The sequence below is a fragment of the Dryobates pubescens genome, chromosome 8, assembly GCF_014839835.1.
Source record: "Dryobates pubescens isolate bDryPub1 chromosome 8, bDryPub1.pri, whole genome shotgun sequence".
In the NCBI taxonomy this organism is placed as follows: domain Eukaryota; kingdom Metazoa; phylum Chordata; class Aves; order Piciformes; family Picidae; genus Dryobates; species Dryobates pubescens.
In genome coordinates, this window is record NC_071619.1 from 15,545,785 (window position 1) to 15,558,935 (window position 13,151).

Sequence of the window (13,151 nt, forward strand, 5' to 3'; positions counted from 1 at the left end):
CGTTCACGTACCGCTGGCACAATCCCCTACTGCAGATGCACCTTATGCTATTAGTGTTTCAACAAAATGATGCCATTTCCTCGAATGACAGTGTCAACACCAACATAGGTATGTTCTCCAAAACTGTTAAGTAAGGAAAAACTGTTCCCTATTTCTTTGTGCCCAGCAAAGCAAGCAGCACATGGGAAACAAGCTATACTATTTAAAAATAATTCAGGTGGTTTCCCTGGAGACTTCTGCTAGTCAATCAAGTATTATGTGCTAGGCATCATGACAGTGCTGGAAGAAAACTAATGCAGGTATAGTTTTGATTGAGAGTCTGTACTGACCTAGAAAAATAAAAAATGGAACACTATTTCTATTCAATTCAAGCAGTAAGGATACATGAAAAAGAAACATATTTTTGCTATAAAATGAATATGAAAACTAACACACTAATGTAACCCATGAAGAAACACTATCTGACTTTTAGCCAGTTAAAATCACCACTCCAGGTCCTCACATAGGATGTTATACAACTAAATGTCTGATGTGCAGTGTTTCACACAAGACTGAGAATGCACGATGGACAGGACATACCATAAGAGTCAGTACAAACAAAACACCCCAAATCAAAAGTGATTTTCCAGCCTACAGTAAGACATACATATTTTCCCCCCAAACTAAACATACACTGGATAGCAGGAACTGAATTTCTAAGTCTGAAGTACAAGCTTTGCCATTCCCTGAACACAGGCACTTAAGCTAGAGAAAGCATTTTCATACATTTCACACCAACAGAAATTATGGATCCCAGCATCACAAGACGACTAACCCCTCATCGGTCTTACGGAACTGTTTTCTCCTTTGAGATTAACAAAATCAAATGCATGAATTAGGACAAAATTAAGAATGTCCAAAGACAGAAAGTACACCCTTAGAACAACCAGAGTTACTTACTGAAAATCTTGCACAGTTTTGGTTCGGATGGGAACGGAAGGTTCAGGAGGAATTGGTGCTTTCACTTCTTGGGGTAGTGTATCTATAGAGATGCGCTGCTTTTGTCGTACATCAAGGCAAATGGGTGGTAGGTCTCTCACTTGTTAAAGAATAACAAAACCCCCAAAACAATAAATACAATGCAATCATACACATATTAGCCGATAAAACACAGATATATAGCAGCTAGGAAAAAAAACCACAAACCACACTGAAACTCACACTGTTTGATTCTACATCTTTAGATCCATATTCATCCAAGTACTTTTCTTATCATGGGCTTATCAGACATGGTAGAAATCACCTAATTGAGGGGAAATAAAACCTCTGGAAATGTCCTAGAAATGCCTATTGCCTGCGTAAGGCCTTCTTAAAGAAGGGAACCTCTATTATTCTATACATGCGTTTCTGGATCAAGTTGCAATGCCTGTTACAAAATCAAAGAAAGAAAACCAGTCTAAATTTTCACAACAGAATGGCTGCTATGCTGCTGTGAAAAAAGGAAAAGGCAACAAGCTGTTGACCTGTGTTCCAACTCATTAGGGACACCATTAAAATATTACACTTACATAAGACATGCTGGTATTACATCAGTAGCATGTACTAGTATACATACAGCAGTATTAACATCACACAAGAAAATCCCAAATTCATATATAATTTAATTACAGAAATGCATGCTGCAGAATTTTCATTAAATCCATTTGTAGCCACAGATGCTCAGCCTTCTGAACATTAAGCCACACGCATTCTAAGCTCAGATGCACAAAATGTCTATTTTAAACATCCCATCTACCTGAAACTATGAGAAGCTCAAGCTAAGCAAGTTAGAACACAATTCCCAAGAAAACCAAAAAGTTAAAGGATATCATGGAATTAGAGTTTGCTGTTTAAAAGACAAGCCAAGGAGTCCATGACTGATAACCATTAGTCAAAAAAGTAGTGTTTGCATAAATACTGTACATGCAAACTGTAACACTGGTGTTTCCTACATGCAAGAAAAGAAAGTCTCAAGCGCAACAACACCAAGCCCAACTATTTTCTGACGTACAAGGACAAGACTTCAGTTAAGTTTTCTACACTGCACTACATAATTGTAGCTAGAGCTGAATAGGCATCATCTACAACTTTCTAAAATAAGTTAAATGGGAAATGTGAGTTTTCTGCCTTGCCGAGAATTGCTGCTGAAGCAGTAGCATCTTTAAGCATTTCTCCTCAATAAAGCTGGCGGCCCCTTCCAAGAACAAATAGCGGTGCCTTAACACAGTCTTTCTATTCTACTCCTTATTTTGTATTAGGTGTGAGAACACAGTATTGCATTTATGTGGCAAGGTTTTGGCAGCAAGGTGGCTGCAGGGGTGGCCTCTTCAAGAGGAAAGATGGGACTGCCAGCTCCAAAACACACCCACCACTGGTCGAAGTTGAGCCCATCAGTAACACTGGTAGTGCCTCTGTGGAAATATACTTCAGAAAGGGTGTAAGATACTGCACAGTAGATAGAAGTTGAGGGCAGACCGAGGGAGAAACAGCCAGAGTTACCACCCTGCAGACATCCCCAGTGAGCGGGAAAGAAGAGGGAGGAAGTACTCCAAGTACTAAAACAGATTCCTCGGCAGCCTGTGAAGAAAATAATGGTGAAGCCCATAGTGGACCATGGTAAAATAGATAGCGGCAGTGATAAAGCCCAGGCCCTGAAGGCCCAGAAGGCTGCTGACAGGAACTGTGGCCCATGATGGAGACCCACACTGAAGCAGTCTGTTCCTTAATAACATGGAAAGCATCGACATTGGAGCAGTCCTTGAAGAACTGCAGCTCATTGGAAGGAAGCATATTGGAGAAGTTTGTGTAAGATTGCATCCCCTGATGGAGCAGGGGAACAGTGTGAGGAGAGAGAGGTAGCAGAGATGAAGCTCTAGGAGCTGACTGCAAGCTCCATTCTTCAACCCCCTGTACTCCTTGGCAGAAAGGAGGTAGAAGAGTGGGGAAACAAAGGAGACAAGTTAAGCCTAGGAACAAAGAGGTGCAGGGGGAAAGTATTCTGAACGAGTTTTGGTTTTGTTTTGTTCAACTGGCAATAAATTAATACCCTCAAGTCAAGTCTGTGTAGCCTTTGATGGTAAATGGAAAATGGACTTCCTGTCTATGGATTTTCACTTTATCTTCTCTGTGTTCCATTGAAGAGGGGGAGTGATAGAGCAGCTTGGTGGGTATCTGGCAGCCAGTAAAGGTAAAGCCACCAAAAGTAAGAAAAAAAGTATTTCAGTGCAGTATACACAAAAATCCATTTCACTGACAACATCTTTTCAAACACTCTTAAATCAGACTAACAATGCATTTATTTTATTTTTTAACTGCACACTTTTAAAAGCATTTATATAAATTACAGTGTATGTTTGGGATAAAATACACTATATAAAGTAAGTGTCCTCAAAAGTCAAACATATTAAACCAAAATCCTCTATGAATTGACTAAGAGTCCTCAAATACTTTTCAGACAATTGGTAAAAAAAACCCAAAACCTAAACAAAAACTAAACATCAAAGTAGAATTACTGCTCTGCTGTCTACTCCATTTATCACAGCAGGAAAATAGATGCTAACAAAATCCCCAGAACTTGAAAGCAGATTCTTTTCATTCATGCTAATGACAGAGACACTGTCATTGTGACTTAACCACCATTTATCAAACAATAGATCAGAGTTGCCCTCAATCCCCTGAGTAAGGAATTGATTACAGATATCAAATCTTGCCACTCTGGCAACTGGAATTTAAAGCTACTTAAAGAGAAAAGCAGCAATTTAAAAACCAAAGTGGACACACAGACACTAAATTAATTCAAGCCAAGGTGTTGAACAGTCTCACCATGCAAGTGCTCTGCTATTGCACATCATTTGCTCAAAGCACATTGGATCAACTTAAAAGAAACTTAGACTATGTCTTATTTTTATACTCTGAGAAAAACAAGTCATCTTCACTTAGCTCTTATTCTGTCTTCTCAATTTGAAAGGCATTAAACATTGAATTATAACCATCTGAATACACTGAAAAGCAGAAAATATTCTCTCTATATCCTCAGATGAGCTGGCTGTTGACAGAAGCTGTTCCGCATTTCAGTAAACTGAGGCTGCAAGTGCTAAGCTGGTAACTTGTACCCTGTCAGTGATGCAGTTTTCTTTGGAATACATGCAGCTTAAATTAGATGTACTGAGTTTTAATAGTGTGTTTAATAAATACTATCAAATACAGTATGTTTTCCCATAATATAAGTTGATTTGTAAATAGATTTATTTGCTTGTCTGACCTTCAGAAACGTTAATTAAGATCTGCTACTTGAGTTCCATTGAGGTGAAACTTCATGTATTGAGTTGATAAGCAGCAATAACACAATAGTACAAGACAAGAAAAAAACAATCATTTCTGGCTGTTTGCCCAGTTACATCAAGTAAAAAAGACTGAGCAGTGTATGACTGCATAGGGCATGATCGAAACCTTTGAGGAAGAAAACCTCTTTGATACAATGCAGAATTTACTAGTACAAGGACATTTGAAATGAATTTACTTAGAACAGTAGTTGCTTTCATGGTGACCAACACAGCCACTGGCAGATGAAAATTTTCAAAGTAAGACCAACAAATCTTACTTATATTTGTAACATTATAAAAGAACTAAAACCATCTAGTTAATATATGGATTTCGTGCCAGACTGCTGCTGCATCAGAAGACCTGTTATAGAAACACAATCCCTGTTGCAGCTACTCAACAAATATTACCCTATCTTTCAGGCTGTATTTACCAGCATTACTTTTTCCAAGCTTTTGTTTTCCAATGAAATTAACATTGGAAAACACTGGAACAGGTTGCCTGGAGTAGTTGTAAAGGCTCCAGCCCTGGAAGTGTTCAAAGCTAGTTTGGATGGGGCCTTGAGAAACCTGGTCTAGTAGGAGGTGCCCTTCCCTGTCCAAGGCAGGAGGATTTGAATAAGATGATTAAGGTCTCTCCCAATCCAAACCATTCTATGACTATAACAAATATTGCCATGCATTAGTATGTTGAAAATTAACAACTGAGTACTTAATGAGGCAGCAATTACAGCTGGGACAGTATCATCTGCAGCAAGAACTGAGGGTACTTTTAGAGAGAGGCATTTAAAGTTTACCATGTATTCCAGGTTAAAAAAAAAAAAGGGGTGGAGGAGGGATTTAATTTTTAATGAAATGAATTAAATGAACTGGTACTGCACTTTTCACACTGGTTGGCCCAATGCCAGATTTAATATTACTTTGTTCTAACTTTCATTAAGCAGGCTTTCATATCCTAAGATTGTATTAAGCAACTATTCAAACAGAAGCTGGACAGAAAACAATTAACACTTAAATGATAAAATAGGAGTCTATGAATCAACTGCATGCATGTTTAGAATGCTAGCTGCTGAGTTTATATTGACAAGAGGCCATATTTAGCTTCTGAGGAAAACAGCATTATCTGAGAAAGGCAAAACATTTTATTTTCCTGAGGACTTCCAGATTCCAACAATATTACAGCTGTTTACATGCAAATCATACACAAAGACTTTTCTTTAAAAACAGATATGTGAGAGCAATAGCCACCTGAAGGTTATACCTCCAGTTTTGTTATTTTGATCTTATAGTACTTTGTAAGGATCAGCAGAGCTCTTATCTGCTTTGCAGCATCTTCTTTTTGCCTTACCCAAAGTATCGGCCTCAAGAGCACCACTTCCACCTTAGCTCCAGCAAGTTACACAGCAGTGGAAGAATTCTTCACTGGCCTTGTCCAGCCACCTTGATTTCCTTTGTGCAGCACAAAGTGACTTGAGCAAAGTACAAAATCCTGTCCAGCTGTCATTTACACATAATTACTTTGTGTGTTTCAGTGATTGCATTTTTGTGGGGTTTTTTTGTTTGTTCATTTTTTAAAGGCAAAGTAAGCATATTTCCTTGCTCCATAATAAAAATTGCTTAAAAAGAAAAAATAAAAATGCTGTCTTGCACTGACTTTTGCTTTTGAGCACTACTGGCAAGGAGACACAGACTATTTCAGTGAGGATCCAATCCTGCAACGTGCAAGCCACCTTCTGCACAGCTTAGAAACTGAGTATATCTGTACATAATTTTGTTTCAAACTCACACTATTGAGATCTCTTAACTAATGCAGTGTCTTTATAATGCATTGAACGTTTAGAAATACTTGCATAACCACAGAATAGTAAGGCTGAGAGGGATGTGCTCAGAGGCAAGATCAATATATACCTGATAAATGTTTGTACAACCTGTTTTCAAAAGTCCCAATTTGCTGAAATTCCATATCCTGGCCCAAAAATCTAACAAAAATTTCAGGTCTAACCACAATGCCATCTCATCAGGGTCCAGCCTAGCTTACTACACTGAGTACACAGCTCCACTTTCTATCATTACCTCATCATACCACATAAACCTTCCTTCTCACCTTTAAAGCTCTTCAGAACCTAATCTTTGCCTGTAAATGCTGTTTGGTGTCTTCACTGGCCTTCATCTTCACTGAAAAATAGCAACTGTTTTCCTTAAAAGCCCTATGCCTGCCTCATCCCTGCCATCCTTTAGGTAACAACAGAGAAATCTTCTCTACCAAGTTCTGACACAGTTTCTTGTGCAACTGCAATCTGATTGCATTTATACAAACAGCATTTGCAGACAGACTACTGAATCTGTAACTCTCATTAAAACTTCAGATCACTTCATTCTCCAGGTCCCTTTTTTTTTGCTTTTTATTTTTAATCCAGCCTGTCTCTATGACATAACCTCTACAGACCACAGACTATTATCATGTATACCAGTGCCTGTACAACGTACTGAATGAACTCCAGACTTCTAGATTTATTGGCACTACCACAATACAAATACTGGCAGAACACTGAGCACCTTAACTTGGTAACTAAGTAACACAGGACTTTTATTCTCTTACCATTTTTGATGCTGGGTATAACAAGTTGTGTGGGTGAATTTCTGTTTCCGATGCCTTCTTTCTTTTGGTTGATACTTGTGATGAAACTGCTGAAAGTGGAGAACTGATTTTTGGCTCCTCTTTCCAACCCCTGTAATTAAGATGACAGCATGCTATAAGGGGCTAATACATTACTGCAAGAGTAATCTTACCAAATTAAGCATTACACAAATAATTACGTAACTTTTATCTTGAAAATAGAGTAGTAATACCTAAATCAGCCACAAATAATGATTCTGCAAGTTTGTTTCGAACTGAATCAGGAGAGATACCATAAAAATCCTTTCCGTTACATTCAAACCCGCAAGTATTAATTTGCATCATATAAAGTTATCTTTGGATGAACGTGAGGAATCCTAATTTCTATCTACTTTTCCACTCCTCACTACAGCCACCTCAGTTTAAACAGATGACAGTGTCACATTCCTTTTTTTTTCTAATAACTCCAATATACTGAAGTAGTTTAGACAAATTTCCTAAGATTTGAAATGTAGGGCCAAAAATTATATATGAGCTACCTTGCTAACAAAATTTAAATGACAGCTACCTGAATAAAAATGCCTAATGATTCAACATCGTTAGTGTCAGTTGCCAGTGAAGAAGGGCCAGCCAACAAACATTTGTTAGCACAATGTTCAAAACCACCTGCTCGAGTACCTGTATGTGCTGTCACCAAGGAGTTTGCACAAGCATTTGCATGAACATGTTTTAACAGTGAACAGAACTTAAATTACAAAGCAAGTTTCCAGAGAATTGCACCAATTGGTCTGTCTGACACTGAGGGCCATTAGACAGAGTTACTTACTCTGGAGATTTTGCAAAGCACAGGTGTGTAAAGGGGCTTGCCCAAGACAACAGAAACTGCATAATGGGGATGTTAATTTCAATCTCCCATCCAAGTCAGCTGATATCGGGCTCAGAAAAATTTACAGACTCTCCCTGCACATGATGATTTTCCACCTCACGTTAACCTAAAGATTCATTTACTTATCTGTTATCTGCTCGCTCAGAAAACAAACCAACCCACCCCAACCAAAACCACAAAACGACCACAAACACAGTTTCGTACAAATCAAAACTCATTCCCCAAAGTGCAATAAAAGTTCTAGATTAATTAACATAACATCCTGTCTTTTTTTTTTTAACCGGTACATTTCCCTTTCCCCTTAAGAGCTGTAAATTTGGAATAAGACATGCAGGCACTTCCACCACAACATCCTGAAATACCACCAGGAGGGTAATAACAGAGCCCATAAACCTGCCATGCCACAGTGTATGTAACCTGGTATGCTGCCAGGAATTTTAAATAACTGTGACACAAAAGCCGTTTTTCCATGGCTTATAACTCAGCAAATTATAAATCTGAACAATCAGCAGGACCTCTGGCTTTAAAAATACCAAGTTTCAATTTCTAGTTCCAAATTCCTTGCATGCAACAAACATTCAAACATAAAATGTAATTACCACTGTAATTTTCACATTAACTTCTTTTATTCTACAACCTTTGAAATATCATTAAGATGTTTCTTAAAAATCACCTGGTGCACAACTGGAGATAAACAGACCCTGGCCAAATATGCCAAGACATGACTGACTGGAAAAGGACTTTTAAACATCTCCAGATCTGAGGTTAGTCTTCTGTATCACAAAAATGTATGCTCTAGGTAGAAAGCCTCTGGAGCTTGGACTTAGTCTAACTATGATTAATAGGGAACATATACCACAGATAAGTACAAAGAGGAGCTTTTATGAAACAGACTATCATGACAACCTTTTTGACTGACTCAGCATTCTAGGTTTCACTCCAGCCATGCCACTGAAATAGTATAGTTATTTAAAAATGTTCTTAATGCCATCTCCCTCAGCAGTTATCAGAAAGAACAAAAGTCATAGTGCTAGCTAATTCTATCATCCTGCTCCAAGTGCGCTTCCAACAATGCTGAAAAAATCACATGGACAAAGGCTTTACTGGAAAAGCCCTGATGGAACACTGGAAAACTACATGCTCATTAATGAGGGTCTCTGACATCCTTGGAGAGTAATCTAGGACAAGTGTACATCACCATGTCATACTTCCAAGATTTTGTACAAGACCAGTGAACCTCTAGAGCCTAAGACTCTACACACATACTGCCATCAGAAAACCAAACCCACACCCAAAGAATGAGTATACTTAGAAGGAGTAAATGGATCAAAGTAATCTTTAATCCTCTTTTTAAAAATAAGAATATTAATCATAGAATCAATAATACCTCAGAGATCATCAGGTCCAACCTGCAACCCAACAACTCACGACTAAATAGAATCATAGAATCAATAAGGTTGGAAAAGACCTCAGAGATAATAACTCACAACTCTGCTGGGTTGTTAGTGGAAGTCTTCCAAAGCATCAAGCCCTCCATAAAACTGGAGACATACTAGCATTATACCTTATAAATCTATGATTTTCCTTATTGAAGTTAAATTAGATAGAGGAAAATAAGTCAAAGGAAAGCCTGAACTCCTTGCAGGATCATGTTAATTTATTTGTGGAGTAATTTAATTTCCACAATGTTCCTTAGTTAAAAAAAAAAGAGCAAAGAAAAAAACAACAACCATTCTTTCACAATCCCACAGTGGCCTTTGTCTAGGAAAGGCTAGGATATGAATGACAATAAGCACAGGATCACTTTATTCCAACTTGCAGCCATCTTAAAATCATGATGAGACATCTTTCATACATGCTTTTAGGAGAGAAAGGATGCCACATTTATCTATTGACTTAAAATTCTTACCATTTCCACAGCTGTTGTGGAAAACAGAAACTGTTTAAACAATGCTGTGCCTTTATGTTGCCTTTTATGAAGCTCTAGTCATGCCTCATTAGTTACATGTATCTATGGTGAATCCTCAGTAAACTGAAAAAGTCAATTACACAAAATCTATGGGGATACTTTGAAAGAAGGAGATCTGAAGCTCACCCCACATAGAACACAGATATAGTATCTGTATGACTAGGTCATCATATGAGAACTACAAATTTAGAAATAATAGGCACAGAGAATAAGAAAATTAAGGTCATCTGGAGTATCACTATATGTATGTATGGAAATGTATTTTTACAGTAATTTTAATGGGGAAAACCCCCCAAAATAAGCAATTGTGGTTTTTCAGAAGACAATAATTTGCCCCTTTTGTCATCATGTCATATTATAAACCCTTCCCCAGTTTAATGAGGAAGATAAGAATTCATTTCTCTCTTTAAAAGTGTTCAAGAAGATTTCAGTAAAACTCATTTTTTGATGTTCAATTAGTGCTTCTACTACAATAACTTGTATTAAAGTCCTGCTATATATGATGAATTTCACAACACACTTTGAAGTACTGGAATCACAGGTCGTCTGGTCACGACTAGGGCTTAGCAGACCAACAGTCCAACACCTTCTTACAGCAACTCATACAGGTCTTGCAAAAGCATACCTGTATTCACTATTTGATACATATGGATGAGAAACTGCATTCTGCTGCAGAGAGTGAAATCCAGGGTTACAAAAATGTTTATTACATCTCTCCACAAAACTCTCTCTCTAACAAATTATTAAAACCCATATGCAGCTATTTGTAAATTCAAAATCCTATGTGCATTTGACAAGCAAGCACACCCAGCCAATTTGAGCTCCTCTATAGGTCAACTTAAGACAACTTCTGCCTCTGAGCAACAGCTCAGATGTACATGAAGGATGCACAGCTACAAACAAGCTCTCCTGATTCTTTAAGGCAACTGGAGCTCTACATGGCTGCCCAGTAGCACACATTTTTTCCTTAGCTGAGCCTTACACAATTCAGACCAATTGTATCTTCATTCCAAAGGACTGGCATTTGCAATTCAAAGTCTGAAGCAGAGAATTCAAAAATAACTCCTGGGCACTTGTCCGTTAGAGACTTCTCCACCAAATCTGTATTTGAATCACAAGAACAAGCACATTCTTCCACATTCAGATAGATTTGCAATGCTGAAAGTCTTTCACAAGGCTGGAACATTGTAAGCAAAACACAAAATTGGCAGAACTGCTCAAAGGAGTTTGCAGTTTGCCTGTAATTACTTCGTTTAACATTATAATTATTTCATGACAGTTATAAACATTAGATGCTCAATCTTTTAAACACAAATTATGTAAATTTGTAATTTCTAGCAAGACAGCCATTTATCAAAAATGCTGAATTGAAATCTAATAGCTGTATTACAAGGCTAGTAACATTTTTTCTGTTGTTGGACTGAAGTAACTTCCAGCAGGCTTGAACAGTGGGGCTATGCAAGACACTCAACTCACGCCAGGAAAATGTTCATGTTCTGCAATATTGTGTGGTCAGCAAAAAGGAAACCATAACGCCAGCGAAATTAAAAATCTCAAACGAGGTTTCTGAAATTAAATTATTCTGCAAAATAACATTCTCACCATGTGTTTACCCATGTCAACTCATTCATCAATTACTAAAATGGTTTTTTTTTGCCATCTTCGCTTCAATACAAAGCGAAAACCGGGACAGACCTTTCAAGAAAAAGTTAAAAACACATCAGTACCTTCCCGCTAGCTTCCTTAAGTGTACTGAGAGCTGAAACCCTCCACCCCCGAAAAGCCCTAACGAACATTCAGCGCCGCAAACCCTCAGTCATGACTAACCCAAAAGAGCAGACCGTTGTAAAATGTTAAAGAACTATAAGTAGGTGGAGAATTTATAGCTTCATTATGTCACTGCTTACAGATGCACTTGTTATTTTTAAGAAACTTGAATGAAAGCCTCTTAGCGGAAAAGAATATGAAAGAACAGGAACATGATGCTCCCCCATCACCACGAATAAAGCGGCAGACAGAGCGAATGGCAGCGGAGACCGCAAGGACGGTCTCGTTCCCCGGGGCCGGGACCTGGCGGGCAGCAGCCCAGGCGCTGACGGGTCGGTCGGCACCGCCAGCAGCTGCAAGAGACCTACCCCGGCTGCCGCGCTGGATCCTGTCGGGATGGGCGGCAGTACCTCTCGCTCCTTTTCTTTCTCTCCTTCTTCGTCCTCTTCTTCCTCATCCTCGCCGCCCTCCTGGGCTGACGGGGGCGCCGCGCTGCCCTCATTCAGTTCTGCTCCCGCCGGCAGCCCCTCACCGGGGCCGGCGGGTAGGTCGGCGGCAGCAGTGGCTGCTGACGGGCTCTGCAGTGACATGGCCCGGCTGCCGCCCGGCCGTCCCGCTCCTCTCTGGTCACGTCAGCCCCTCGGCTTCCACTGGCACCCGAGCCCCCGCACTCTCTCCTTTTTCTTCTCCTCCCTCCTGCTGCTGCCCCCGAGCCCCTCCGAGGAACCCCCGCGGGCACTCCCAGCACCGCCGCTTCTACCTCTCACGGGGCGGCCGCGGCAACGCAGCAGCCGGCCTCCTACCGGGCGCTCAGACACCCCCGCACGGCGGGGCGGAGCGCAGGCCGCCCCCGCCGCAGCCCCGGGGAGGAGGGAGAGCGCGGGACGCGGCGGAGTAGAACGCAGCCGGCGCCACCGGACCGGCTGCCCCTACGCCACTGCGCCCCCTACAGGTCGCGGGCAGGAAGCGGGGCCGCTGCCGCCATGTTGTTTATAGGCGGCCCGTGGAAACGCTCTTGGCGACCGGGGGCGCCGCACGGGGGCAGCGGAGGACACATCTACGGAAACGGTGGCGCAGGAAAAGCGGCGGTGCCAGCCAGGCGTGAGGGAATCGGGGCTGTCCCCCGCGCTCTGCGCAGCCGCCGTGGCGAGGGGCGAACGTTGCGCGGCGGCTGAATCCCCGCTGTGCTTCGCTCGCCAAGGCACAGGTGGGGGGGTGTACCGCCAGGCCCCAGAGGTGGCGGGGACGCTCTGCAGCACCCATCTCCCGCACCCCCGGGAAGATCCGCCAGCAGGGATCTCCCGCTTCGCAGCGAAGTCGTACCCACCGCGAGCGGGGAGCGATCGGGCTGGGGCATGGCAGCGAGTGCATAAGCGAGTAATAAATAAAAACCTGCGGTGCAGGGACCTGCGCCGTCTTCACAGCGGGCCAGTGTTGCGTGTTGCGCGCTGCGCTGTTAATGACGCCTCTCGCACCGCCCTGTCACCTCAGGGTACCTTGGTCACGGCTTCGAGTCACTCTCTAACAAGAAAAATACAAAATAAAGTGTAAAAGCTTAGTCTTGTATCTCTTTGC

The 13,151-nt window shown here is 41.0% G+C and overlaps 1 protein-coding gene across 3 annotated transcripts in view; it reads right to left on the reverse strand.

Annotated features, from left to right (window-relative positions):
* The window catches only part of HECTD2 (HECT domain E3 ubiquitin protein ligase 2), a 37,028-nt gene extending 24,515 nt beyond the window's left edge, over positions 1-12,513 (reverse strand). For all 3 annotated transcript variants that reach the window (XM_054163327.1, XM_054163325.1, XM_054163328.1), the window contains exons 1-3: positions 11,945-12,513; positions 6,937-7,066; positions 940-1,078 (exon numbers count right to left, since the gene is read on the reverse strand). In XM_054163327.1, coding sequence (XP_054019302.1) covers positions 940-1,078; positions 6,937-7,066; positions 11,945-12,166 — 491 coding nt within the window. In that variant the 5' untranslated portion in view covers positions 12,167-12,513. The remainder of the gene's footprint in view (positions 1-939; positions 1,079-6,936; positions 7,067-11,944) is intronic.
* Positions 12,514-13,151: the final 638 nt, after the last annotated feature.